The sequence below is a fragment of the Chroicocephalus ridibundus genome, chromosome 1, assembly GCF_963924245.1.
Source record: "Chroicocephalus ridibundus chromosome 1, bChrRid1.1, whole genome shotgun sequence".
In the NCBI taxonomy this organism is placed as follows: Eukaryota; Metazoa; Chordata; class Aves; order Charadriiformes; family Laridae; genus Chroicocephalus; species Chroicocephalus ridibundus.
This window is the reverse complement of record NC_086284.1, coordinates 8,702,955-8,726,196: the sequence shown is the minus strand read 5'-3', so window position 1 is coordinate 8,726,196 and position 23,242 is coordinate 8,702,955. Positions and strand designations below refer to the sequence as shown.

Here is a 23,242-nt window from a genome sequence, read left to right as displayed (position 1 = left end):
TAGTGGTTGGACTTGATGATCTTAAAGGTCCCTTCCAACCTCAGCAATTCTATTCTATGATTCTAAATACAGAATGAAGTAAATAATTGCAGGGAGCACGAATATTGTGTGACTTAAACAGTTTTCTAGGCCTCCTTTCCCACAGAGACTTGTCTCAACACAGGAAAGGATATGACACGTGTGTCTTGCCCAGAAGTTATATTGATTGACAGGCTGTCAAGTTCTGTCACTAGGGTTTATTTATAGTATGTGCCTTAAATAATCAAACTATCTCCCTAATATTTTTGGACAGTTGCTCCTAGTTTTCAAGATGAGTTTTGCTCATACAAACGCGTCCTCAACCCAGACAGCTGCAGTAAGGCTGGGAGGTTTCTTTTGGATGTAGGTGGGAAATAAAACTGAGATGGAACGGAAATAAATGGGAATCATCTCTTTTGGCCAGCAGCTTTCAACTATATTGAACCTGAAAAAATGGACTGAAAGCAAGTTTTCTCTGAGCAAGAGAAAATGAAGGCAGCGTATGCCCAAAACAGCGCTTCTGTCATTTTCTTAATATCTTTTTGGTCTTGTTAAGTCTCCTGATTCCCTGCTATGATGAAGGCAGCAGCTTCAAGCTGACGTATTGCACCATGCAACCACAGGGACCTATGGAAGAGCTCAGAGCTCCATGCAAATCCACTGCTTTTCCTGCCTAATTCCCAAGAAACTGTGATTCTCCAGCTCCACAGGGCAGGGAGGCACCAGCAGGCAAGACCCCATTGTGTCAACATTGTGACCCTGTGAAATGGAGACAAGGAGACCAAACTGTGTCCAGTTCTGCGCTCCCCAGTTCCAGAAGGACAGGGAACTGCTGGAGAGGGGACAACAAAGGGCTACGAAGATGATCAGGGGACTGGAACTTCTTCTTAGGAAGAAAGGCTGGGGGATTTGAGTCTGGAAAAAAGACGGCTGAGGGGGGATTTTATCAACGCTTAGAAACACTTGAAGGGTGGATGTCAGGAGGATGGGGCCAGGCTCTTCTCAGTGGTGCCCAGTGACAGGACAAGAGGTAACGGGCACAAACCTGAGCATAGGAAGTTCCATCCCAACATGAGGAGGAACTTCTTTCCTGTGAGGGTGGCAGAGCCCTGGCACAGGCTGCCCAGAGAGGTGGTGGAGTCTCTGTCTCTGGAGACATTCCAAACCCGCCTGGACGCGTTCCTGTGCCACCTGCTCTGGATGACCCTGTTCTGGCACAGGAGAGTTGGACTGGATGATCTCCAGAGGTCCCTTCCAACCCTGCCATTCTGTGATTCTGTGGATCCAATGCCATCGTGCCATCAACTGAAGGTTTTCTCTCCATCACCTTTCATGCCAAAGGCACCTCTGCCACTCCTGTGACTTTCAGTAGTGCTTTCTCATAATTCTGTACAATATAAAGGACATGGTCATAAAAAGAAAATATTTTTTGACAGATTCATGTAGGTTTTGTCAGGTTTTTTGGGGGGCTTGGGTTTATACTGAAGGTTGCAGAGGCATGGTTGTGTTATCTGGGATGCCTGTAGAGCTCCTGTCTGTGTAGTCTCCCAAGCATTGTGCTTATCATGTAAAATGTGGATGACCCATAAGAAAAACTCCTTCAAAGAGTGTGTGCTTTCACGCAAGTGGAATTCACCACCCTTTGGGTCAAGATGAGGGACATCCTGAGGAGGAAAAGAAGGAGTTACAAAAGTTTTCATACTAGAGGACCTTCACTCCTCCTTCCTCATCTTCTAGTCTGTAGATCCAGAGCTGCCTCCCCTCCTGGGGAGACTGCCTTCCCCTGCGTTACATCTTCACAGTCCTGGAAATGTGGAGCTGGAGTGAAGCCAGAGGGACTCATGAGACTGAGTCTCCATTCTTCCCTTGCTTCACACAAAAATGGGACGTGAGCCGGCAATGTATGCTTGCTGCCCACAAAGCCAACCATGTCCTGGTTGAGGATACGATATCCAGGTTGAGGGAGGTGATTCTCCCCTTTACGCCCCTCTCGTGAGACCTCACCTAGAGTACTATGGGGTTCCCAATACAAGAAAGACATGGACCTGTTAGAGCTTGTCCAGAGGAGGCCAGGAAAATGGTCAGAGGGCTGGAGCATTTCTCCTATGGAAAAAGTCCGAGAGAGTTGGTGTTGTTCAGCCCGGAGAAGAGAAGGCTCTGAGGACACCTTATTGCAGCCTTTCAGTGTATAAAAGGGGCCTGTAAGAAAGATGGAGAGAGAGTTTTTACCAAGGCCTGTAGTGACAGGAGAAGGGACAATGGTTTTCAACTGCAGGAGGGTAGGTTTAGATTGGACATAGGGAGGGAATTTTTTACGATGGGGGTGGTGAGACACTGGAGCAGGTCACCCAGAGAAGCTGTGGATGCCCCATCACTGGAAGTGTTCAAGGCCATGTTGGACAGGGCTTTGAACGACTTGATGTAGTGGGGTCCCTGCTCATGGCAGGTTGGACTAGGTGATCTTTGAAGGTCCCTTCCAACCCAAACCATTCTGCGATTGCTGTGGATGCCTTGGGAAGAGAGATGGCACAAAGCACTTTGTGTTGATGGGAAGGACATACCCCGTTCTAGCTAGAGCCCTGCCGCCCTCCCCACTGCTGCTCCTCTGCGGGCTGCAGGGGCTTGGCCATCTGTCTGCAGCTCATCACGGTGTCTCTGATAGCACAAGCGCACAAGGGCAGCCCTTGAACAGCAGATACAATAAATTACACTATTTAAATAAGGTCCTTTAATTTTCAGGGGATGAGGTGGCAGTGCTGACTTACAGTCTCAACAGCAGCGAGTGTGAGATACGGTTTCCCAGCTCTGCGATAACATGTCCAGGAGTCTCGGCCTGAGTACATGGTCATCTCCTGCTGGTCTGCATGGACGTCAGTGTTTAAAAATGGGAAACGACAGTACCAGCAATGCTGTGGGTGCTTTTACAGTCCACACAAAGATTGGCTTTTCGTGGCCGTGAGTAACCAGCAAGAAATAAGTTGCTCCTTCTATAAAGGAAAGGACCTTTCGGGTGACAAAAGAACCAACTGTGAAAGGTCTCCAGGAAAGAGAGCAGGTTGTCAAATGCTAGAGCAAATCTTTTTTTAAAACAGTTGCTGTGTCTGGTGAATACATGTTCATTTGACTGCTGTACTCTTGGGCTGATGAGGCTTGAAACAGTAATAAGGGGGTGGCACTTTTTCCTGGGAATGAATGTATTTATTATCCTCAGAGACTTCAGAAATGCTGGATTCTCAACCATCCATTAACTTGCTCTTCAAAACGGTTCCACCCTTGCTTTCAGCTTTTCTTCTATTTTTACATCCATTTAGCATGAGTGGGCTGAAATAGTTTCATGGCAAGGTGGCGAGTGAGTGATGGGATATCGGCGGTAACGTGGGACGGTCGGTGTAAAACGAAACCTGGCCCAGCCTCTGGGCTCCCTGCAGCATCGTGGTGCATTTGCAGATCTGGGTGCTTGTCCTTCCTAGTGCCCGAGGAGAGGTTTGAGTAGAGCTGAGATGGAAATGCGTGCAATCGCTGTGCTCGGCTCAACTGTTAAACGGTTCTGTGTGATCAGGGAAGAAGGAAAAGCTTATGCCATCCTTCCTGCTGTAGTAGCATTTGTGAGCTGGCAAAACAGGATTCACTCGGCTTCATATCATTCAAAATGCTCAGCATAAACCAAAATAGAAGTCAGTTTAGGATGGCTACAGCTCTGTCCTCCTGAGTTGGAGACTGCTTCTAGACTTAAATTTGATTTGGAAAACTCTGTGAATTGGGGAACATACATTTTGAGCTATAAAAGGAGTTTCAGTACAATAGATTTGCCCTTTAAAATGCTGGTGGCCAATTTAAGCTGCGGGTACGTGAAATCTAATGGATGAGGTGTGTCTTGATGTTTTAGTACCGAGTTTGACCCGAGTTCTGACTGAAGGATGGCAACATCTTAAAACGCACTGACAATCTAACGTACAGTCATTTGCTCATACCTGTAGCATCGAAGAGCCCTTAGTCTGGAAGTCACTTGTGACAAAGGGCTCCTGGCCGGTAAATCAAGTGCTTGGTCTTGGAAGCGTTGCTCTCTGTTGACCTTGGGAGAGCCCTGTGCCCACCAAGGAAGCTGGACCCGTAGAACGAGCACCCTGATAGCCTTGGGTCATGGCTTGTGCAAGGGGATGAACAGGTTGGCCATGAACATCTAAAGTGATGGGGCAGAAAGACCTGTTGTGTATCAGGTGGGCGACTGTGTGGTATCAGGGCAACCACACACCTAATTTAGGTGGGATAAATCACAGAATCACAGAATGGTTTGGGTTGGAAGGGAGATCTAAAGATCACCTAGTTCCACCCCCCTGCCCTGGGCGGGGACACCTCCCACCAGCCCAGGTTGCTCCAAGCCCCGGCCAACCTGGCCTTGAACCCCTCCAGGGATGGGGCAGCCACAGCTTCTCTGGGCAACCTGGGCCAGGGGCTCACCGCCCTCACAGCCGAGAATTTGTGCCCGAGATCTCAGCTCAATCTCCCCTCTTTCAGGGAGGGTCACCTCCCTACCTCCCGTGCACCAAGGGGGACAAGTACAGGTGAAGATACTTTGGTTTCGTACGGCTGGCCTGAAGAGGTGATCGTAAAGACAAAATCTTCCTGGACCTGTTGCAGCTTTAAAGCTGCTGCTCAACAGAAACAAACTGACTTACGGTGGTTTAGGGGTTTAAAAAGGAAAATGAGGCAAATGATCCGTTGAATTTATCTGTCTTGGAACAATGAATGACACAATATGGACAGTTCCGTGTGGCTGCTCGGCTTTTTGGTACGTTGAGTGTTGGTAATTAATGAGCTCTTGAGATAGGGCAGCAAGTGTCTGAGCTGGAGTCCTTGGTGGCAGTGGTTCTATGGGTCGAAGTGTGGTTTTATAGTGCCTTGTCCTGCACTTAGATAAGGGACTTTACTATCTGTCCGTCTAAAAATCCTTGTGATACAGCCGCTATTAGGAGCGTATCGCTGCTCGAGACTAGGCTAGGAAAAAGAACAAAGGAGAACATTTTGTCTCGTAAATTCATTTAGGCTGCTTGTAGCAATTTAAGCCCTAATCAGATAATGGCCAACAGAAACTATTCTTGAACAATTAAATGGCACATTTTGGAAATCAGTGTTGTCAGTGACAATTCATTCACCCAATCACCGGTGGAAGGCTGAAACCTGGCCCAAACCACCCGGGCTCTTTAGCTGAAGAGAAGCAGATTCTTTTTTCAAGAGTTTTACGAGTGCCTGAGTCCTGCAGAGACCCAGCACTTGTGGATTTTCAGTGCTGCGTTGCCTGGTATGTTATTTAGATGCTCCTGACAATTTTCCTTGCCATCTGAAGCTGGAAGCTCGCCCCTGCGTGGCGTGAAATTGCGGGTGGGTGGATTATGGGGTGGATGGTGCTGGCAGATGCCGAACCCTGGGTGCTGGGTTTGGGCTGCTCAAAACCAACGAGCACCTTTTGAGAAGGGCTTTGGTACGTGATAACCAGACCGGGTGAACATGACAGGTTCAGATCACCGAATTGATTCCTTTTCTAAGTATTCTCAAGGGCTCTGTCAGCTCCATTTTTTAGTGTCTGTGTGCCCCGGGTGTGCCGATAACAGGGAATGTCTCCATTTCAGCAGGGCTGGAGGGAAGAAATGAGTAGTAGAGCCCCAGGGAATGTCCCCTGAAGTACACAGTGGTTCCGGAGCACCCCACTGTCTCTTGGATGTGTCTTTTGTGACGTTCGTACACAAAAAAGAGCACAAATCCACAAACAGGAGGACAAGAGGGCATGAATGTTGTGATACATTGAGGTTTATAGTGTGCGCTCAGAAGGCTGTGTTAGATGGGTGTAAGATATATGCGCAGTGGGTGACACAATTAGAAACGTAAATGAAATTTGGGGGAAACAAGGTCTAATCCCTGCTTGGTACCACGTGTTGGCATCTCCCAAGCTCCAGGATTGGACCTAAAGCTTACAGAGGGAGGCTGACAGCCTGGTTAAGGTGCTGGTTAACCAAAGGAGGTTCTTCACTGTCAGAGGGCATCATAATAATGCATCTGTAGTTCTGTCTATTTGTAAATTTACTCAGGTTTTTCAAATCTGGACTGGAGTGATGTGCTAGAGGGATGGGATGCCATCCAGAGGGGCCTGACAGGCTTGAGCAGTGGACCCGTGTGAACCTCATGAAGCTCAACGAGGCCAAGTGCAAGGTCCTGCACCTGGGTCGGGGCAGTCTCCAGTATCGATACAGACTGGGTGATAAAGGGTAAAGGAGAAGGACATGGGGATACTGGTAGATGAAAAATTGGACGTGAGCTGTCAATGTGCGCTGGCAGCCCAGAAACCCCCCCACAGCCTGGGCTGCGTCCCCAGCAGCGTGGGCAGCAGGGCGAGGGGGGGATTCTGCCCCTCTGCTCCGCTCGGGGGAGACCCCCCTGCAGTGCTGCCTCCAGCTCTGGGGCCTCAGCACAGGAGAGACATGGAGCTGTTGGAGCGGGGCCAGAGGAGGCCCCGGAGATGCTGGGAGGGCTGGAGCCCCTCTGCTGGGAGGACAGGCTGAGAGAGTTGGGGGGGTTCAGCCTGGAGAAGAGAAGGCTCCAGGGAGACCTCAGAGCCCCTTCCAGTCCCTCAAGGGGCTCCAGGAAAGCTGGGGAGGGACTCTGGATGAGGGAGGGGAGCCATGGGACCAGGGGGAGGGGTTTTCCACTGCAAGAGGGGAGATTTGGGTTACATATTAGGAAGAAATTCTTGGCTGTGAGGGTGGTGAGCCCCTGGCCCAGGTTGCCCAGAGAAGCTGTGGCTGCCCCATCCCTGGAGGAGTTCAAGGCCAGGTTGGACGGGGCTTGGAGCAAGCTGGTCTGGTGGGAGGTGTCCCTGCCCAGGGCAGGGTGCTGGACTAGATGGCCCTTAAAAAGGTTCCTTCCAACACAAACCATTCTGTGATTCCGTGGATGGAGGTTGCTCATTTATGGCAAGGATGGGCTGAAGCTGCCTTTAGAGGAAGCAGACAAATGGGGAGGACATCAGTAAATTGGGACGTCTTCTTTAAAACTTGCCACAGGTGCCTTTGCTGTGGAATTTTAATGTCACTTTGTCCCTCATGCATGGTCGTCTGGAGCCTGGCAGTGCTGACCTGCGGGATGTCACAAGGCTTCTGGTGGCTTGTGGGAAGGAGGAGCCGGAGCTGGGATGGAGATGAGCACCCTGAATTTCAAATGCCAAAGCGAATGAAAGATAATAATGAATCCAATCTTTGAATGAGCCCAAATAAACCCTTCCCCTCTATCGTTGCCCGTTGGATTCTTTGATCCTCCCCACCTTGCTGCCAGCCTTTCAGCCCAGGGCAGCCCTTTGCCTGCTGCCATCTCTGGTTTTTCTCTCCTGCCCTCTCATTTCTCCCCAGTAATTCAGTATTTTGTGCCGTACTGTCGTACCGAACAACCACAGCGGCAGCGTAGGAGCTCGATACCTGGGCACCAGGAATAAACTATCCCAGAAAGCTTTCCAGGATGGAAAGAGCTGTCTTAAATGCCCCATCCGGCTTTTTTCTTGTCTTGCGCAGAAGAGGTCTGCGGTGAGCTTGTGTGGATGGTTACACACGCATCTCTCTTGCATGTAGGCAGTAAAATAGATATAGCTGGAAATAGAAACTAACTGCTTTATTATGGGCGTTCTGGGTATATTCACGAAGGAGCCTGGGCTAAACAAATGCATTTGCGGGCTCTGTATGCCATTCTTTGAATTTATTTCATGAACTCCTTTACTAGTGCGTCTCCTCAAGGTGTGCGTGTTAAAAAGAGGGGGCGAGTAGCTGGGACTCGCGAGCTAAAAGCCGTTCATCAAAAGCAGCCTTGCACCAAAGAGGAGAGGGGTGAGCAGAACTGGAAGGAATGGTTTAGAAACATTTAGAAATACATGAAAAATTAAAGGCGGCTTTAAAATACCTACTTGAGGCAGCCCCGTGTGCTCTTCGCTTTGCGCAGCCAGTTATTGCCTTGTAATTTTTAAAGCAGTTGGGTTAGTGCTTCTCAGCGCTGGCGTGCGGTGTATTTTCCTTGGGGAGAACATGAAATGAACACCGGCTTTCCTCCTTCTATTGATTGTGGAGATGATATTAAATTAAAATAAAGCAAGAAAACAACTTTTGATTTCTTCTGTGAGGAACCTAATAAATTTTGTTCAATGCGTTTTCATCTCATTTTCTTTCCTGCTGCATCATTGCTGTAATAAGGCCCCAAGCCCCAGCAGAGATGGGGTCCCGTCATATGCAGATCTCTACAAGTAGAAAGTAAAGGATATTTTCTTTCTGTCCCTGATGTTTTCCTACCTCCAGTAGGAAACCCGTGAAGATTAGCAGCACTCAACATAAATGAACTTGCTGTTATTTTTGCAGATTCAAGTTGAAGAGGCAAGGCAGACGTGGCAGGAGGGGAGCAGGGTCTCCAGGAGGACCAGGGATTTACAGGAGGTCTCTTAGGGTATCCAGGGGGTAAATGAGAGCGGGATGCTGGATGCTTTGGTGCTGCCACCGTTTCTGAGCTCATCCCTGGTCCTTCACAGAATCACAGACTGGCAGGGGTTGGAAGGGACCTCTGGAGACCATCCAGTCCAACTCCCTGCCAGAGCTGGGTCACCCAGAGCAGGTGGCACAGGAACGCGTCCAGACGGGTTTGGAATGTCTCCAGGGATGGAGACTCCACCACCTCTCTGGGCAGCCTGTGCCAGGGCTCTGCCACCCTCACAGGAAAGAAGTTCCTCCTCATGTTTAGGTGGAACTTCCTATGGTCAAGTTTGTGCCCGTTGCCCCTTGTCCTGTCCCCAGGCACCACTGAGAAGAGCCTGGCCCCATCCTCCTGACACCCACCCTTTCAGTATTTCTAAGCGTTGATGAGATCCCCCCTCAGTCGTCTTTTTTCCAGACCAAAGAGACCCAAGTCCCTCAGCCTTTCTTCCTAAGAGAGGTGTTCTGGTCCCCTCATCATCTTCATAGCCCCAAAGCCCTGGTATCCGTGCTTTGTCTTATACCCCAGGGTATGTGGGGATCATCGTGGGGATTGCAGCTTTTGCTTTCCTCAAGAAGCTTGTTTGTGGTCATTTGGGGGATGAAGAAGAGCCAACAAACATAAATCCTAACAGCTCAAAACCCAATAAGGTATAAAAATGTCTCACGTATTTTTAAACCCAGTGGGTTTTGAGCACTGGGAATTTTCAAGCGCATTTTCCCTGGCACAAATTGCCCCTGATTCTTCTACTTTCTTATCTTTTAGTATGGCCAAAAAAGGAGCAAACCACATTAATTTTCCTGCACCTTTCGCATCTCTGTTTCCCCTTAAAATAGAAAGGACAAGTTTTCTTGCTGGAGGTCAGCACTTATCAAAGTTTATGAGATCAAAGTGGAAGATAGAGTAGAGCAGGGCTGGCTGCATCTTTTCGTGTCCAAAGCTATTAAAGCTTCCTTGATAGAAACGGTATTTACCTGAAATGCAATTATTCTGAAAATGGCCATAACTTTCTTTCAGAACAACAAAAGATACCACAGTAAGCAAGATGCAGTCCTACCAAGCAGAAGTTAAACCCCAAAAAAAGAGAAAGACGACCTAAATATACTCTTGTCTCCATCTGCCTGAAATAACCTTTCAATAATTGGCTGGATGGAAAAGCTTACCCAAAGCCACAGTTTTCCTGTGGTCTGGAAGTGGTCGGATTTATTTCAGGCTTGTTTTTTTCTGTATAAACTTCATGTTGAAAATTTTGGTCCGAGTAAAAGTGAAGGATTTTTTTTTTTTTTTTTTTTTTTGCTGAATTTGATAGCGTGTGAGTGCTGCTGATATCTCAGAGGGCACAGATGAAACATTTGCTGCCTGTAGTCACGCAGGACTGTTTGTCGTGGTTGTTGACTTAAGGATGATTAGTTAAGGACTATTATTAAGGGCTACTGCAGCCATTCATGGGATTCAGGACTTATTTGAGGGGATTAACCAGCAGCAAAGACCACAGAACTTCTTGGTGTGCCCCAAGAGGCTATCATCTAGATCCCATCCCTAGTTGGTGAGCAAGGGACTTCCCAAAACCATGGCAAGCACGCACAGCCATCGGCTACTAAACTGTGTGCCGAGGAGGTAAAACCCTTTGTAGAAACACAGTTGAGAGAATTCTAGGGGAAATACGCTTGGTGTGGTCAAGAAGTGAGCTGGAGTTGGTTTAACACCCCTAGCCAGATTGGTCAGGAGGCAAAGCGGGATCATCGAGGTTGAGTAGGCAGTGGGAGGACCCTGGAGCGATGAATGTCCTGGAAAAGAAATGGTTATCTTCTAATGAAGCAGAGAGTAGGCAGGGATATTTCTGATTTAAGATCTTCATCATTAATGTTCTGCTTGCAATCACTGGATCTGCAAATAACTTTCCGAGGAGCTTCTTGATTGCTAAAAGGCTGTATATATTCCTGAGTACGACGACAGCATAGTTTTATGTAGCCTAAAAAAAAATAATAAAAAAATCTGTTAAACTGCTGCTTATCCAACATTAACTACAGCAATTTTTAATTAACCTGATTTAGAAGCCAAATATATCACTGATGAAAATGAGAGGGTAGAACATACAGTCATTTATTCCGGTACAGTGGTCATGATTGTTGAATTAGAGTTATTCAAATGAACCTCAAAATTTTGCCGCAGTAGTCGGCTGTGTGCCGGGTGCCAGGTTTTAGAAATCTGCGCGTCGTTGAAGAGCAGTGAGCTTTGGGGCATGGGAGGGAGAGATCGCGATGTGTTTGTCTTGCTGCTCAGAAATGGGGGAGGAAAGACCCACGCTCGCTTTTATTTAATAAAGCAAAAAAAAAAGGATGGGGTGTGAATCGACTGCTAATTACTTCTTTCCAGCCTTTGTTGGCAACCAGCAGACAGCATCAGTGGAGCTTGGCGTGGAAAGACTCTCCAAGGGTCATTTTGTCTGCCGTTGGGTTGGCTCTGCTCTGGGACGATGGCCAATGAGATGCACAGATAAACCGGGGCAGCGGCCGTGGCGGTGAAGCACAGCAAAGCCAAACTCTCCGCCAGCAAAGGAAGATTAACGTGTCCCGTTCGGTCTGTCGGAGGGATTTACGCAGGAGCACGTAAGAAGGGATGGAGTTAGTCGAGTGTTGCCCTTTTCAGTTGGGAAGACTTCCAAGAAATAGAGGTAGGGCAATAAACAAAAGCGAAATGGAGCAGACCGAGGTATGGACGTTGTCGTTTGTGGTCTTCATGGAGGACGAGAACTTCTGATGAAGTAAAAGAGTGTTGCTAGACATCTGCACTGTGTGGGGGTGCATGTAGGGACTTGGGTGTGCAGTGTACGGTGGTTTCCAAGCCTCCATGTAGCTGACTGCTTAGATGATTTCCCCTGAACTCCTTGTGACCGATCTGAGTGAAGATGATGAAAATTGAAGATGCTCTGCAACCTTTTCTAAAGTGCCCATTAAAATCTCATGTGGCTTCAAAGGGTACGAGCTGCCGTGCGTGTTCCTTCCAGGTGGCCTGGCAGGTAATCGGGTCCTTCCCAGGGATGGCAGTTGTGCAGCCATGAGTGAATATAAGGGCTGGCATGTTTTCATGCAACGTCTCTACCTTCCCTTTAGCAAGAAGCTCTGGTTAATGGACGTGCTGAGCACCGAGGATGCGGGCTGGGTGCTGAGCTCGTTAGAATGCAAAGTGATGATCAAGCTACGATGGCTGCAAGCAGCCAAGGAAAACCTTTCCGATAGAGCTGTGCTGGTGGTTTCTCCTAGCTGAATTCTGCATTCCGTGTGCGTATTTTCTCGGTAGTTTTCTTCAGAGCACATTAAACATTCCTGCATTCTGCATTCTGGTTATCGTCCTCGTTTTCTAGAGGAGGGAAGATGAAATATTGATGATGTCACGCGTAGGTCTGTAGAGCAGATTTATAGTTCTTCCTATACCCTCGCCAACTGAGACCACATCTGTGCTTTACCTCTCAACTGTGCCCACGGCCTCTTTGCTCACACAGGTTGTTTATTACTTCCCAGAGGTGCTGTCCTCTTCTCTCACCCCGTTGACAAAAGCGTAATCTCTCCTTTTTTTTCTCGTTGCAGGTTATCCGACGGGCTATCCCACCGCTGCCCCAGCCTACAACCCAAACATGTATCCAACCAGCAGCCCCGGCTATGCCCCAGGTAAAAATCTGTGTGTGGAGGTGAGATGGGGTGTGTCGAAGCACGCTGCAGGATTTACCTTTCGCTGCTCAGTGTACAAAACCCGGCAGTTTCCGTGTGTTTGTCAGCAAATACTTTCCAGGGAAGAGCCTCGGTTAAGCTCTTCCCTTCCTAACTCTGCCATTAACTTCACGCCCTCCGTTGGGAATATTTGTCTGTGTTGCAAAGTACTTTTGAGACGTGAATCTTAATACTAATCCCAGGAATTTTACAGTCCTCATCGCTGTGATACCTGCGCATTGATGGCTTTTAATATTTTCTGAATAGCGCACGCTGTCTCCCCGAGATTGCCTTCCTGCTTGTCTTTCTCTCCTCATTCCATGTCATAGATCAGAAACCATGTCCTGGTTGATGTCTGGATCTCCCATGCCGTGTCTTTACTGTCCCCCTCTTTTCTGTGGCACTGATGGACTCTGGGTCTGTCCTAGTGTCTTCTTCTGTCCAGCTCCTGCTTCCGTCCAACTCCTGCCCTTCACACCACCCTACAATGTCTCTTCCAAAGATGCCTCAAGCTCTTCTGGCCAAACTCAGGAGCTCCTCTGCCTTAGCCTTGGAGCGCTGGTTATCTTTGACGGCACCAGCCGCACTCTTCTCCGTAAAATCTTGTTTTCCCTTGGCTTTCCCAGTCTGGCCAGTTGTTTTCTACCTCTGCTGCAGCATGTCCATTGGGATGTATTTGTCATCTGCCTGTTCCAGCGTTCCATGAAAGCTCGGCCAGGCTCTCTCCTGTCTTCCCTTCTCCACTACTCCCCGTCTGTCTCTGGGAAGCCTTACTTGGATGTACAAGGTCTTCATTTTTCAGGGACGTCTTCATTTTCCACACCAGCCACGTGCTTTTTTGCATCCTCCTTTGCAGTTCCTCTGAACCATCCTGCCAGCCAGGCTGATGGGTGACACGTTCATCATCCTCCGAGAGCCCTGCTCTCTCTGCTGTCTCCAACCTTGACAAATTCTCCTCCATCCTTCCAGAGAGCTGGTACAAAAATGATTTTCCCAGTCTGCTGCTTTAACCATGCCATCTCCCTCTTTGCCTCCCTCTTGCTCACCACAGCACAGACTAATGAGGTTCCGTGCTTAATGAGGAATATTAGAGTTGCTCTGCTAAATCCATCACTTCTTTTTTATGCTTTTGAGCCCAAACTTGGAAACCTTTATAGAAGTCTCTTTCTTTTTGGAGTTGAAGACTTCTCTTAGGCCCCCACTCAGGAAATAATTTAACTGAAGTCAAACCTGCATTTAAGTGCTTTACTGAAACCAGCCCTTTGGAAAGACCAAGCGACCTTGCGTTTTTAAAGCGCGGTTAAGTTCTCTGCTTTCAGCAAAATTACCTGGGGGACAGGAGCCTCTTGGCATGACAAAGGGTGATAGAAACCTAAGGGCTAAGTACCAGTTTCAAAATGTAACTTTTATCCAGAGTGAATTAAAAGAAATGTAGTATGAGAAAAAGAAATCTCCTATTTAATAGCAATCTTGAGATCTTGTTGCCTCGAGAAGCTGTGGATGCCCCATCATTGGAAATGTTCAAGGCCAGGTTGGACGGGGCTTGGAGCAAGCTGGTCTGGTGGGAGGTGTCCCTGCCCAGGGCAGGGGGTTGGAACTGGGAGGTCTTTAAGGTCCCTTCCAACCCAAACCATTCTGTGATTAGAACATCATTTATTAGCTGTGGGGTTTTTAGGCTGTAGGGTGTTGTCAGAGCGTTTTCTTTAAGGGATACGGTCACATAGGTCAAACGCAAGAATCGGCAGTGTCGGAACTGTGATTGGAAAAGCATTTCTGAAATGAGGACTGAGCCTTTTTTCATGGGTTTTATGAAAAAGGCCTAAAAAAAAAAATCTCTTGCTCCCCCATTTCCAAGCACACATTGGAGATGAAAAATAATAATCTCGCCCTTCGTTTTGACTTCATGGCTTTTCAGTTGGCCGAGGTGTTTATTCTGAAGGCTTCGCCTCAAAAGAGCTGTGGGATTTTAAAACTTCTGCATAAAGCTGTCTTTTCAGCTCAGTCTTCAGTCGTCATCGGAGTGAAATAGATGCTTGCATAACGGACACAAAGCCGGGCTTTGTGGCAGTTTTGCTAAACCCTTTCTCCTCTAAATTGCCAAGTTTTTGGTCTCCCGGCTGTCGTAAAATCAGTGGATCCCCAGACTCGGGAGCTTTCCAGAGCTGATGAAGCAGGAATGAGAGTTTCCTTGCCAAAAAGTTTTGGTGCTGTCTTCTCCACATCACAGTTTAAATTCACTGTTAGTTTGCAAGGTTATTAAATAAAGCCATTTACTGCAGATGACTCTGTAAGGGATCTGTTGTGTTGTGTTTGGTTTTATGTGCTTCTGGTAGGGTCTTTAGCTACGTTTCTTCCCACTGAAAATCTTAACGTGTAATATGAGACGAGTTTTGTTCCCTTAGATGTGTGCTGGCCACCCTCACATTCCCCTAAAGGATATAATGCTGAAAGAGTAAAGTGAAAAGAGCTCCATAGCATAAAAAAACCCAAAACACGAATTTATTAGTAGCTTGTCCTGCCAGAGGCTGGCAACGTCCTCCCTGCTGGGCCAGGGATGTAAATACAGCAGCGTTCCTGCATATTGGCCCGGACATCAGAAAATGTCCCTTGCCCCCAGCCATTGCTTGTGCCGCGTGCGGGCAGCAGCTCCACCACTGAGCGGGGAGGTGGCCAAGGGGACGCCCAAGTGAGAGGGAGCCCCGAATCGCTGCAGGACGAGGAATTTTTTTATTTTTTTTGGGCGGGGGGGGGGGTCTGTATTGCTTCTTGTACATCTCAGACGCCATCATTGGGAGGCTGGGGTTCCTATTAGCCAACAAACCCCAGAAATGCTGCATTGCTATCCAAACAAAACACTTTTCTTCGCAAAATCTTGATGAAATCCACGCATTCCCCTGGAAAGATTTTATTTCAACTCAGTTTAATTTTCCAAATTAAGAAAAAAAAAAAAACAAAAAACACTTGGAAGTTTTCAAGTATTTTAAACAGCTGCAGCAATTGCCACATTTAGGGAAGATTTCATTCTGTTTAAGTGTATAGACCTTAGGTCTCTAACCTTTCCAGCCCAGGTCCTTCTACAACCTCCCCCGTGCTTTGATTCTTGCCATATTTTATCACTACAATACTTGGCAGCAAGCAGTTCTGCAGATTAATTAAGGCTTGAGTTACTGACTTATTTATTTATTTTTTTTTAAAGCGGTGCAAATAATTGTCTGTTGCTTTAGATTTGCATGATGTGAAAGGGGAAACGAAAGCCCTGGTCAGTCGTCTTTGTGGCAGCCAGCCTTTTGTTCACTCCCCTGACGCTCCCTTCTGACGCGCAATCCTAATCTTTACCGACTTGCTTTCTCTAAAAAAAAAAAAATAATCCTCTGATCATTTTTGTCCCCCCTTGCCCCATCTTTTTGTTACGCGGCTTTAGTGCTCAAGCGAGAAAGCGTTCGCAGCCGGCTCGACAGTTAAATTTCATTTCTCTGTTTATGAGTCTTAAAAAATACTTTTAATAATTTCCGTCTTAAAAATCTCCTAACGTCCAGAAAGCTGGCAGGTCATTTTGCATTAAGAACAAAAATCTTCTGGCATGTAGCGCTCTAAATTAGCGAGGAAACAGTAAAGATTACAATTGGTGCTCCTCAACCCACCTCCTCTTGTGCAGAAGCCTCCATCCTCCTTATAAACAATCATGCAGCTCTTGAAATCAATGCAATTTAAAATCGCGGCAGGGTTGTTTGGTTTTTTTCCCCCCACTACTTGGAGATTTATCTCGTCGGAGGCATGGTTCAGAGCCCTCAGCTCGTTCGTCTGCAGCCGGGAGGAAAGATGCTTTCGGAGCCTTTCTCAGAGCAGCGGCTGAGCAGCCGGGGACGCACAAGTGCCAGCGAGCGGAGACAAAAAGCCGGTGTGATGCTGTGAGTGAGGACAGCATCCATCAACAGCAGCTTTAGAGGTAGAGTAAAGGCTACAGAAGCAATCCTGGCTCTGACCTTTCTTAAATTTAGAGGGGTTTTTTTCAAGCTCCTTGCAACTCCCTGCCAGTTTTTATGGAATTACGGTCTTTAAGATCCTGATTCTGCCACCGGCAAGATGCCACATTAACAACTTTGTGAAGAACCCACGGGCTCCACCGCTCAGGACCTCCCAGCATCGCACCCACTGTCAGTGGTCGCCTCTCTATGGAAAACAGACTGAAAGGAGAAAACCTCAGAATTTCTGAGAGACAGCTAATGCAAAACAAGCTCCGTAAAATATTCCAGCAGTTGGGTACACGCGGCAGAGCAGGCAGCATCCTCAACTGTGTTAAATGGAATTGAGTTAAAGTAATACTGTGGTTCAGTGGCTGATGTAAAACCAGTCGGCTGTATCGGTACGGAGAGCGTTTACTCAAATTGAATCAGCTGCTGTCATACGGGAGGCTGGAAATAACCCCGCCGCGGAGAAGAACATGCTGCTGGGGTTCATGCCGTCCGTCAAACACACTTGGAATCAGAGGGGAACTGGCTTTATTTTTAAAATCTCCGATTGCGGTACAGCAAACTAATTCTAAATGTATTTTTAAGGAATTTTAGATGTCGAGCCTTTCGTTGCCTCGCTGCAGAAAGAGATGCTGCGTGCTCCCAGCGGAATTTGCTGCTTCCAAACGCATCCCATCCACCGACAAGGTTCTTCTGTGTCAAACCTCCTGGGGTGGGGGGAGGATGGTACCTGCTGGCAGAAATCCTTCAGGATCCCTAAAAAAGCAATCGCCAGCCAAAGTTTCATCTGCTTGAATATCCGATTCTCCATATGTAGCTTAACCAGGCAAATGTGTCCCTTAGTACTGCTTGGAATAGAGGTTGAAAAGGGTGGGAAGAGCGTCCTTTGCTTCTGACTTGTGAATTTGTGGGATGTAATTGAAAGTGAGCTGTCAATCTTGAAAGCTGTTCTCTGCAAGCTTGGTCACCCTCTCTGGTCCACTCTGAAAGTGTTCCTCAGATGAGCTCTCTCTGGTTAGGTGCCTCTTGCCCCAGACCTCATGAGTTTTCCTTGGCTTCCATGCAAAATCCTAGCAAGACGTCAACCACCTAGCGAAGAAGACTGCCCTCTGCTCCTGCCCTTGGCGTGGTTCACCCCAAGTGACGTCAAGTGCAACGGTGGTGGTGAATTTTCAAAGGCTCATTTTCAAATACCTGCTACTTATGTACCATCCGCTTTCATCCTTCATGTCCTCCTCCAGACACTCACGCTACAGTCCCTGACGCCACACTGGAAGTCAGCGATGCTCGTGCTCTTCTGTAGACCTCATGGTTCCCAAGACCCTGGGATCCATGTGGAAAAGTAAATGATTTATTGTCCCAAACTTTGTAATTGCCTCAATCAGAGAAGCGTAAGGAGACATGGATAGGAGCTTGGAGAAGCCTAGAGTCCCCTTGGTCCATGCAGGTGCAGCAGCAGTGAGGAAAGGAAAATGATAACTGGAGCCAGTCTTGACTTCTCCCTCTGTCAGCGTCAGGTATCTGGTGAATATTTGCTAATGTTTGAGCACCAAAAAGATGACAAATTCTTCACCAGTTTATTTCAAACCAAGGCACAGATAACAGCCAGACGCTGCGTTGCTTGCAAAGCTCGGCCAAAGCAGCCCTGTCTCAAGCAAGGGAGCGAATTTCTTTCCATCCCAATTCATTGAAACAACACAAGCGGGATTTTCCTGTTGCCTTTTTCCGTATTTGTTAGGGGGACACAAGGCAGGCTACAAGATCACTGCCAGACACCGGCATTGCAAATTCTGATGCTTGCAATAAACCTGGTTATTTAGGACAGCGTTATTAAAAAAAAATCTCCTTTCAAGTATGTAAAAATGAGCGCCTGAAATCACTCTACCGCAGAGGAACGAGGCACGCCAATTTAAAAAAAAAATAAATAAAAAAAATGTATGTCTTCATTAAGCCCGGTGCGTGTTCCCTCCCAGGCATTCTGTCTTCCTGAGATGGTTGTTTTGTTTTAACTTCCTTCATTAAAGCGTGCCTTTTTATTTTCCTGAAAGTAGGGCATGCACTTTTCGCATGGAGGCTGGCTTATGCTTTAACTGCGTTTATTAATAATGCAGGGGAGAATAATGCTCTGCATCCATTACTTCAGTGCCCTCGCAGAGCAGAGCGGAGATTTTCTAAAATCAGCCTCGGAAATTAGGGGTCTCGGTGGGGATGCTGTGGGACGAGGACGGAGGCTCCGATCCCCCATTCCTCCTTCTGGGTCCTCCCCGGAGGAAACGTGGCTCTGCAGAGGGAAAGTGTAGGCATTGTTTTTCCCCGTATAAGTGCTCCGAACCATCCTCTATAGGCACCCACTGACTAATTAGGGACATCGGTGGGTCCCCTAAGGTGGGTATCTTGAGGTCCGATGGGGTGAATATCCTGTAGATAAGAGCCAGTGCTCCCACCGTGTGAGGCACGTGGGCACAAGGTGATGGGGCTGCCCGAAGAATTAAGCTTATTGCGAACTTCGTACGAGGCTCAAGGCCGTATCCGTCACAAATAAGGTTGGCAGAGGGAAGCAAGAAATATATATACACCGTTATCATCTGCTTCGTCCTTTTGTTGCGATTCTGTACTCCAGTTAATTCATGGCATTTTCTTCAGGCCCATCTGGTTCTTATTTTTCTCTTTTCTACTTAAAATATGTCCTGAACGTTACCACATTGGCTAGAGGTCTTCGCAGGTAGACAGACTGGACCCAACACTGCAGACACCTATGCTCGGTTCACGTTGCTTGCCCCGTTCCCACCACTAGATTTGCCAGAGATCCAAGAGATAACCAATAAAAGCTCTTTATTTTTCAATGAACAGCGTAGGCGAGAGGCTAAACCAAATCCAGAAGACACTGGTAGGAGATAGACCTTAAACGATACTAGATAGTCGCAGCTGGTTTGTAACCTCTGTGCATTGTAGCTCTTGCAAAGGACCAGGAGATATTCCTGTTCCTGGAAGCCTCCTTGGTTCACCTTTTGTGTAGTTTTAAGTGATGGATTCTCTGAGGATCCATGATTTAATGTAAAGAACATGCATAGCTATAAGTTGCAAGCTCCCAGCCATCTCAGACGCCAAATTACCTAGATTTTTTGGTAGGTTTAATGTGGAGAGGAGAAAACGCAGAGGAAGGATTCATATAACATCTAAATGAATTGTCTCATCAGTCTTGGAGATTAAAACCTTTGTGAAATCCAGAGGCAAAAATGAATCTGATTTTGAGAAAAAAAGCATAAGTGAAAGAGTGTTTCTGTCTCAGCGCTGGGAGTTAGCTCTCCAGTGTGATGTTCAGGAGCGCAGCGTACCGTGGAAAATAAAGCAAGGCAGTTTGGAAATCCTTAATAACTCGCAAACCTTTGGGAGGGGGCAACAGGCTCGGAGCAGAACGTTGATCAGTGCTTGAGAGGAGGAGAAATTGTGCTCCGAATCTCTCGCTTCCCACAAACCTCTTCGTTTTCCCTTGAAGAAAGTGAGAAAGGAGAATGTTTCCACTTCTCCAACAGTGGAGCACCATCCAGCCGGATCTTGCACCCATAAACATCTCCGCACAGCTGAGGATTGCCATGCCGTCCAGTAAAGCGTCGCTGCCAGGTCTCCTCCATGCTCCTGTATTTCTGTCCCACACCAGCAGAGTGATCTCATTGAGTTTTTAGTGGACCAACGGACCTGCAGCAATGCTTCTCCGCTCTCTCTGGGCAGTAACGTCCAACCATTAGGACCTTTGGGGTGGCTGGTGTGGGCTGTGGCCCCAGCGCCGGTTCCTCCTTGGCCTCCTCAATCACTCATCCCCAACTTCCAGCTCTGGGGCACTCCAGATTTACAGCTGCATCTTCGGAGATGGTTAATGAAGAGTCTGAGCAGACATGGAGGCGTTGGAGGGGTTTGAAACATCATTGCACTTGCCTTTGGGTTGCAGAAAGGTTTACAAACCCTGACCAAGTCATGGAGTCCCTTCTGTGGGGCTTAGCACTGAGCCCTGCCCCCCCTGGGGGTAGGAGCTTGCTTGGGAGAAGGAGTTGTGAAGGGCAGTTTTAAAGTATCTTCATGTGTGACTCCTTTGGGGCCAGCAGGGAGGATAAGGAACCCACCACCTTCTCCTGTGGGCCGTGGTGTCCCTCCCAAAGAGCTCCTCTTTCTGCCCCAGATGGCTTTGTCCGAGTCTGGATGGTTCTGCTATTAGAAGCAGTTCCCTGCCTAAAAAAAATCACACCTCCTTTGTTCCTCTCTTGCCCAAAGGTCCTTTTTTTTTTTCCTTCAGAAGCCTCTTGAGTTTGCAGATCTGATGCAGAATCCCTTTATTGCATCTCTGGGGAAATCCTACCTGTCCCTAGTGCCACCAGTGTGGGGAGAAGGGGACAACGGGGACATGCCCTGACCCTCAACCTTCTAGAGATCTTGATGAATTCAGTAATTTGGTGTAGAGAGAGCGTGTCAACAGTCTACATTCTGCGTTCACCAAAAATAACTTTAAAAGAAACAGAAGTTGGTGATTTTCTTTGATTCCAGCAGCTGCATCATTTTACCTCCTTTACCCTCCACAACTTCACAGCAAGGTCTAATCACAAAGCGCCTTGCGGAGGATCGATCAACCCCCGCTTGGTTTTCTTTCCTTAGTGCGGGGTGTGCAAAATACGTACGTGGAAAACCTGGAGCTTATTTCTTTTATAATGACGACGAGAGCAACTTGTTAAGCTGGCGAGCGGCGAGCTGTAATAACTGGCTGAGGCTTTCAAAAAATACGTGCACTCCGTTGGGAGGTGGTGGGACTTAAACCAAGGATGGTGGAGGCCACCATTTGAGACTAGTCTGGAACAAAAAGTTACAACAGATCCATAGTTTCAGGGGAGGAAAAAAAAAAATAAAACCAGAAAAAGACCTGATGAGTCTTTCCTGGAGGCACCAGCTTTGGGAAGGAGCTTGGTTGCAGGCTTGTGTTGGTGATCTGCCTTCTCCGTAGATGTGCTCCAGAAAGCCTTTGGTGTAACAGCAGTACTTAGGTGAGCACTGGCAATGTGTTTGGATACAGGATAAAGGTGGAGCCAGTGGTTCATCACACAGAGGTGCATTGTGGCAGTTTGTATAAGACCATTTCCTCTTTCAGAAAATTTAAGGCCCTCAAAATGACTGAATTCTGTTGGCCCCCTCTCAAATCCCCCAAGGTTTGGCTCTTGTGATTCTTCTGGATTATTTTACTTGGCTTCATAAATACTTTTCCGCAAACTGGGATACAGAGCCACCTGCCCAAAGCCACTGCTTCTGCTGACTGTCCTTTCCAGAGTTTCTATGGAACACCCAATGCTGTGATGGGATGGTCACAGCGACCAGTACCTTGTCCACTGGTGGTACCTGCCATGCAGGCATCTCAAAGGGGTTTACTGTGAATAAAAAGCCTTGCACACCAGGCTTAACTTGTTTCCCAACTGGGAAACACAAGGCCAAGGGCAGCCGTTACTGGTCCTGATGCACAGAGGTGACCAGTGGTATCTGGGGAGGGATGGTGACTCTGCTGGCCACCTCCCCCAGAAGTAGATCTTCATGCAGGTCGCTTAGCTCAGGAAACCAGTTTGGGGTAGGTAACTGGTTTGCTGCCATGTGCTGTGCAAACCATCCCTCCATGGGGAGCAGGTGGGGGTGAGAGGAACCACGGCGTGAAATTCCTGTGGATAGCTGTCCTTAAAAGGTGGGAGGGAAAGGAGGAGAGCAGCAAAGTCGTTCAAAGGTGACATAAACGCGGGAGGTTGTATCTTCATTGCTCTGTGTGACACCTCTTCTCTGTCTCCACTCAAGCTACACTTCTGATGAAGCAAGCCTGGCCACAGACCTCCTCCTCCTGTGCCACGGAGGGCACCTTCCACCTCCCGGTGGACACCGGGACCGAGAACAGAACTTATCAGGCTTCTTCTGCAGCATTCAGTAAATAAACCTTTTCTTCTGGGGTTTTACTTGGTTGTTTTGTGCCCGTTTGCCTCCCCTCCCGTGGGTTTATTTGGGGATGGGGTTAGTGGGAATCAGCCTGTTTGCAAAGGATGGGATCGTCCATGTCCGTGCAGGTGTACGCGTCCCCATGTGTACTTCCTTGGGTGCTGAGCCCTGACAGAGGTGAGGGTCCTGGCGTGCTCGCTGGCACCATGTAGCAGATCCATCACCTTCTGCTGTCGGAGCTGCCCGGTGGGAGCATTGCGCTGCTGCTGCAGTTCCCTTCTGGGATGAAATTTTGCAGAGCTCCTGGGTTTTCTCTTCTGAAAACCAGGTAGCATCCCTGCTCCTTGCTGTTCGCATGTGTTAAAGCCATGCAGGAGCATGAAGAGGAGAGCACCGACCCTTCTAGTGCTCCTTCAGAGGAGGAAGAGTCAAGTGGAGAAGGGTGAAGGCCTCTTAGCTGAGCGTTTAGTCCCCAGGAGCAACCTGGGGTTGTTCGCAGGTGTCTCTCTGCAGTGGTGATGCTCTGTGGTTGAGCAGAACGGTAAGCATAGAAAAACCCAAGGCAGATTGTTTCCTATTCCCTTAAAAAGTGAGAGAATTCCAAAATAAAGCATGATTTTCAAGGAACCCGGGTGAAATTCCCACCTTTTAACTCAAACTGGCTGAGCAGAAGCAGGGGGAGGGGCTGCTGCTTACCCATCGCAGTCAAACGGGCTTTTCCAGGTGGAGCCTTGCCATCTTATGCCCAAAGGTGCCAAACTGTGCCTTCAGGAGGGGCGATAAGCTCCCTGATAAGGCCCCCGGTGCTTCCCCTGGTCAATGGGGTGTCCCCTGTCCCCTGCCTGGCTGCTCTCGCCCTCATGTTGCCTGCTAAAGGGGGGGCATGGCCAGTATTGGGCATGCTGCAAGCGTGAGGTGGGACCACTCCTGGGTTCAAAAGGCAAAATTAACCTTCCCAACACCCCTGGGACCTGGAGAAACTCCAAGTGGTATTTGAAGAAAAAATATAAGAGATCTTAAAAGTGATTCCCCAGGGGCCACGTTGTTTGCAAGGCATGGACCGCTGTGCCCATGCACACACGTGGGGTGAAGCGTTCC

At 48.0% G+C, this 23,242-nt stretch overlaps 1 protein-coding gene across 12 annotated transcripts in view; it reads left to right on the top strand.

Moving 5' to 3' along the window:
• Nucleotides 1-23,242, top strand: part of FAM168A (family with sequence similarity 168 member A) — a 222,045-nt gene that overhangs the window by 180,390 nt on the left and 18,413 nt on the right. For 8 of the 12 annotated variants that reach the window (XM_063327609.1, XM_063327529.1, XM_063327536.1 and 5 more), the window contains 2 exons: nt 12,102-12,182; nt 22,010-22,135. In XM_063327609.1, the coding sequence (XP_063183679.1) occupies nt 12,102-12,182; nt 22,010-22,135 (207 nt within the window). Of the gene's footprint in view, nt 1-11,050; nt 11,189-12,101; nt 12,183-22,009; nt 22,136-23,242 lie in introns of those variants that run through there. The other 4 variants (XM_063327618.1, XM_063327589.1, XM_063327576.1 and 1 more) reach the window with 3 other exon arrangements.